The sequence below is a fragment of the Hoplias malabaricus genome, chromosome 10 (assembly GCF_029633855.1).
Source record: "Hoplias malabaricus isolate fHopMal1 chromosome 10, fHopMal1.hap1, whole genome shotgun sequence".
NCBI classification, from domain to species: Eukaryota; Metazoa; Chordata; class Actinopteri; order Characiformes; family Erythrinidae; genus Hoplias; species Hoplias malabaricus.
In genome coordinates, this window is record NC_089809.1 from 36,286,158 (window position 1) to 36,291,852 (window position 5,695).

Here is a 5,695-nt window from a genome sequence, read left to right on the forward strand (position 1 = left end):
GTGATATTGAGAATTGAAAGCTGGCCCAGGCACAGTCATGTTAAAAAGGAACGAGCAGCCTTTATCAGTTTGGGACACTGCATTACAGCAAATAAAGCAGGAGATAACTGCTGACAATAAATGACAGACATTTACCCACAAAGCATCAGGGTATTCTTTTACAGCGCCCAGACCATGGAAAAGCAACCTTTCCTCACATATTAGAAGTGTATTATGTTCAAGTGTCGTGTTTACAATTCAGTCTCCAGTCTTTTCATTTTACATATGGAAACCTCTCCTTTTGCTTTTGTCCCAAAATGCACACACATTTACATATGTTCACTTACTCAGGTAAAAGTAGTTAAGCCTGGCTCAATCAGGCTGAAGTTATAAGTAGTGTTGTAGGCCAGATTTTTTTATTTTTTTATTTTTTTAATATGGGCGGCACGGTGGCGTAGCAGGTAGCGTCGCATTCACACAGCTCCTGGGACCTGGAGGTTGTGGGTTCGATTCCTGCTCCAGGTGACTGTCTGTGAGGAGTCTGGTGTGTTCTCCATGTGTCTGCGTGGGTTTCCTCCGGGTGACTGTCTGTGAGGAGTGTGGTGTGTTCTCCCAGTGTCTGCGTGGGTTTCCTCCAGGTGACTGTCTGTGAGGAGTGTGGTGTGTTCTCCCTGTGTCTGTGTTGGTTTCCTCCGGGTGACTGTCTGTGAGGAATGTGGTGTGTTCTCCCAGTGTCTGCGTGGGTTTCCTCCAGGTGACTGTCTGTGAGGAGTGTGGTGTGTTCTCCCTGTGTCTGCATGGGTTTCCTCTGGGTGGTTTGGTTTCCTCCCACAGTCCAAAAACAGGTAGGTGGTAGGTGGATTGGCGACTCAAAAGTGTCCGTAGGTGTGAGTGAATGTGTGTTGCCCTGTGAAAGACTGGCGCCCCCTCCAGGGTTTATTCCTGCCTTGCGCCCAATGATTCCAGGTAGGCTCTGAACACACCGCGACCCTGAACTGGATAAGGGTTACAGACAATGAATGAATTAATTCATTTTTTAATAGGAATAACAACAAATTAATAACAACAAATCAGATAATTTACATATACAAATCTTTAAAACACCCTGTTTAGTTTGAATCATAATTCACATGTTTCATGAGCACATCTTTGGGGGGAAAAAATGCCTGAAAATGTACAGTATTGGCCCTGTAAATGTTTAAATTATGATGCTAATATTCTACTAAGTGCAAAGTAATATATACAACACAAAAAAAGCTCACATATACCTGTGTACATGCATCTCATAATTAATTATTAAACATTATTTATTTACAGTGGAATTCATAATGTAACTTTCTCTCCTCCAATTATTTGAGACCATTTCTATTGGTCCTTTTGTTACCTTCAACATCAGATAAAACACTGGAGGAGCAGGTGTTTAGAAACGTTTGGTCACAGAGAGAATATCTGGGAAAAGATATATGAGACAGATAAGGAAAATGTCAACTCTGCACAATATTAGCCCTTTACACCTTCATGCTATTAATGCTTCACTAAACGGTCCTGAATCAGTATTAAAACCCTCGTCTTAATTCCTCTATTAGAGGGGCACCAACAAGATAGGTCTTTGTTTTCTTATAGTGCTCTGATATGTAGACTTCTTCGATGGTGTTCTTGTTCTTGTTGAACTTGACCAGGACTCTGTCCATGTTGCTCGTCGGGTTGTGTGGATCATAGTATCTCTTGACCTCGTAGGGGAGGTCAGTGGCTCCTTTGTAATGCAGGTTTCCTAAGGTGTAGTAGCCAAACGTCTTTTTGTCCTTCAGAGGTGGGAGTAGACGGGAGGGCCCCTGGTTCTTGAACTGGTGGAAGCCGTATTCTCCTGCTGCGGGGTCACAGAGGGCCACCATGTTGTTGTCGATGCAGTTCTTCACATACCACACCAGCAGCACCAGACCATGTCTTGGAGGGGGGGTCCCAAAGCCGGTTTTCTTCAGCTCATCCACTGAGTTTAATGTTTTCAAAGAAGACAAGACCACCACAGCCACCAGCAACAGGAACCTCAGCAAGCTACAGGATTTCATACTGTCAGTCTGCACAGAAAAAAAAAAAAATTTAAGAAGAAAAAAATAATTAATAAAAATAAATATATATATATATATATACACACACAGGGTGGGACATTTATATGGATACACCTTAATAAAATGGGAATGGTTGGAACTTGGAGAAACTTGGAGAAACCCCAAAAAAACACAGCTGTAACCCCATGACCTTCAATCCCTCACACAGCATTGCATTAAAACCAGCATAATTCTGTGGTAGATATTACCACTTGGCAATACTTTGACAAACCATTGTGAATAAATATTATTTATTGCTGCCTCCACACACCAAATTTAAGACTGTACCATGCACAGTGGAGAGCATAAATCAATACATGAGCTGAAGCTAATATGAAATGGCTTAACGCACAGGACAAACAAATTCAGTTTATGGAAATAATGGATATTGTGTTGTCTGCGCCAAAAAATAAAGACCAGATTGAAAGAACAGGCAGGTTTTCTGAAAGCAACAAATGTGGGAATATATGGTTCACTAAAGAGTGTAATTACAGCTTAATTTATCAATTAAGTTACCTACCATGTGCAAGTAACCAATGAATGATCAAAAAAAGTAGCTAAATTAGCTAGAAATCAAAGTTAGCTAACCTAGCTAATGTTGGTTATTTTGAGGTAGCTTACATCTACACTCTTAAAAGAGAGGGTTCTTTAGTAAAGAAGTTGGTTCTACTTAGAACCACGAGTTCTGTGTAGAACCAGCTGCATAGTGAATTGATTCTTCAGATTCATGGAGACTGTGGTGTATATGTTTCTGTACAGCACTAAAAAGTGTTCTGATGATGTAACATTAGTGGAACTATTTCTTTGGTTCTATACAGAAATGTTTAAAGGAAAGGTGCTACATGGAACTATATTAACACTTTTTTCATCTGAAGAACCATTTCATCAGGGCAAGAACCATTTTAGAATGGAAATAGTTATATATAGAACACGATTCTGACTAGAACCATCAACATAACTAAAGACCCCTGTTTTTTTTGTGTACCTGGGTGCTGTTAGCGTCTGAGGTAAATAATGATTCGCTAAATCAGCCAGATCTGAAGTGAGCTTGTTACTTTGTACCTAGTGTTATTTTATACAAATGGTAAAATTTGGCAACTCAGATATTTAGTGAAAATTTGCTCATTTGTTAAACAACTTAAACTCACTAAATTGCTATATCTAAATATAATATCTAAAATCTGTATCTATTTGTTTTTCTGGAGTAAATACTGATTTGACTGTTGTTTAGCCAGTTTTAGCATCGCAGCCAGCTCAGTTTAGTTGCAAAATTGACCAAATTTACATTGCTTTCTTGAGCAGGTAGTGTCGCAGTCACACAGCTCCTGGGACCTGGAGGTTGTGGGTTTGATTCCCGCTCTGGTGACTGTCTGTGAGGAGTTTGGTGTGTTCTCCCTGTGTCCGCTTGGGTTTCCTCCGGGTGTTTCGGTTTCCTCCCACAGTCAAAAACACACGTTGGTAGGTGGATTAGTGACTCGAAAGTGTCCGTAGGTGTGAGTGAGTGTGTGTGCATTGCCCTGTGAAGGACTGGCGCCCCCTCCAGGGTGTATTCCTGCCTGCGCCCAATTATTCCAGGTAGGCTCTGGACCCACCGGTGCCAAAAAGGCAAAGATTTACAAGATTTTTACCACAATAAAAATAATGTGTAACAGGGTCCCAGTGAATGGTTAAATTCTCTGTGCAACACATCTGTTAAAGCAGCATTAATGCTTAAAAATCAAAAGCCAAATATTTGGGGTTTATACCTCTCTTGCTGACACTTGGCATTGGGCACGGTGACCTGGTTCAATTTGTTCTGCTTCTCCAAAGCGTCCCATTGAATATCATGCTTTTTTATGGAGGTTCTGACACCAGTGTGCATTCATTACCTCTGTGCACATTATAGGTGCATTTTAAAGCAACTGAATTGACTGCGCAAAATATGACAACAACGTCCCTGAGCGATTGCATATTAAAAGAGAGGCAAAACGTTCTTTCAAAACAAGTTTACATCTCCAAACAAATATTAAATGTTGTTCAAAAGAAAGGTGATGTAACACAGTGGTAACTTTCTCTGGGCCTAAATACCTTCGAAAGACTTGCAGCCTTCAAATTTGGAATGAGTGTTTATATATAGTCTAACAAAACAACAGCAACAAAAAACCTTGATTAAGGTAAAATCAAATCAAATCAAACATTGCATTTTGTTATTGTTCTCAGTATAATACCTCTCCAAAAAAAGTCTCTGTTTTCTGTTTTATTAGCATTTCAAATACTGTACCCATTTTCAGAACAAGGAATTATCTCTACGTTTAAAATCCCGTAGTCTACCAATCATAAAAAAACCTTTCTAGTATTGTTATTGAATATTAAACTTTCATAATGCTTTGATGGCTCTTTTAAAGTGGTTCTCCTTTGCTTGTAAGCTTTGGTTTACTTAAGTGAATCCTCTATTGTTTGCCTCTGACAAATGATAATGACCAGTTCCTTGAAGACACAAAATATTGAAATTTGAACACTGCTGACACATTAACTCGATCTAATTAACTAGTGTCTTTGTGGTATTAAGCTGCCTGTATTTCATGAATACTCCGAGGGCTGGGGTGGAATTTTTGATACCAGGGAAATGAATCAAATTGAATAAATGCAAGAAATTTGCATGTAATAGTGCTCTGCATCAGGCACAGTGTTCTTGAGCCTTACCTCAGTGATTCAGCAGACTGCTGGAGGATGTTGGGAGCTTGTCGAGTGTGTAGAGGACCTGTCAGTGAGATCTACAGGATTTATAAAGACTGCAAGCACAGCATGTCCATATGAAAGGAGTGTCACATTCTCTCCACACCTATGTGCTCGCCACCACACAGGATGTGGTAAAAGCTGGGGTTTCTTCAGTTGTTACCATCTTTCGGTTTCACTGTGTGTATATATAGCGTACGGAGGGGATTTCACTGCTCACGTTCTCTAGGTGGTGCTTTCACTGAGGTGCAAATTCAAAGTTGTTTGATGTGAAATGGCCTATTGTGGTGTTGATAAGATCCAGAGATCACAAATAAAGCTGTTTTACTATGTACCGTCTAAAACAAGCACCTAAAACAAGAAACTGTGATTTGAATGGTATTTATATATGATTTAATAATAGAATAACGTTTTTTAAACAAAGTGTGCTTTAGGCCAAATCCATTGTAAATCTGCAACCATTTAATTTTACAAATGTAAAAGCCAACTAAAATACAATAAAACAAAAATGTCTTTTTTTGTCAGGCTCTTTTGTTTTTTTTAAATTCTTTTATTTTCCTTCTACGTAAGAAGCTGACATGTTCACCCTTGAGTATTTGAATGTGTTGTGAGCAGAAAGAGCTAGCAGGTTTTCTGAGAGCTAAAAATGTGGGAAAATCAAAGTCCACTTCTGTATGTCAGTAAAGTAATGTTTTATTCATCTTTGTAATGGTGTGAGTGAGTGACCAGAAAGGTTTCCAATCAGTCAGAACACAAATGTAGTTCATTACAATTTAGCTGATAGCTTAAGTTATTCAGAGGTAAATATTAGCCAGCCCTCTGTTTAGCCAAACTCAGCTTGAAAACAAATTTAGCTTGTTACCATTTGCTAATCTCTTAATATCTTACTAACAATA

The 5,695-nt window shown here is 39.2% G+C and overlaps 1 protein-coding gene across 1 annotated transcript; it reads right to left on the reverse strand.

The window, feature by feature from the left end:
• Positions 1-1,057: 1,057 nt before the first annotated feature.
• si:ch211-198c19.1 (uncharacterized protein LOC100151013 homolog) lies at positions 1,058-4,837 on the reverse strand. Its single transcript, XM_066684088.1, has 2 exons — positions 4,767-4,837; positions 1,058-2,054 (listed from the first exon to the last, which is right to left on the reverse strand). Exon 2 carries the CDS (start codon positions 2,043-2,045, stop codon positions 1,536-1,538), a length of 510 nt encoding a protein of 169 aa, XP_066540185.1. The 5' UTR covers positions 2,046-2,054; positions 4,767-4,837; the 3' UTR covers positions 1,058-1,535.
• Between the last annotated feature and the right edge of the window lie 858 nt (positions 4,838-5,695).

Excerpts from the sequence above, each read along its gene's own strand:
- si:ch211-198c19.1 (XM_066684088.1), bottom strand. The coding sequence starts at position 2,045 with ATGAAATCCTGTAGCTTGCTGAGGTTCCTGTTGCTGGTGGCTGTGGTG.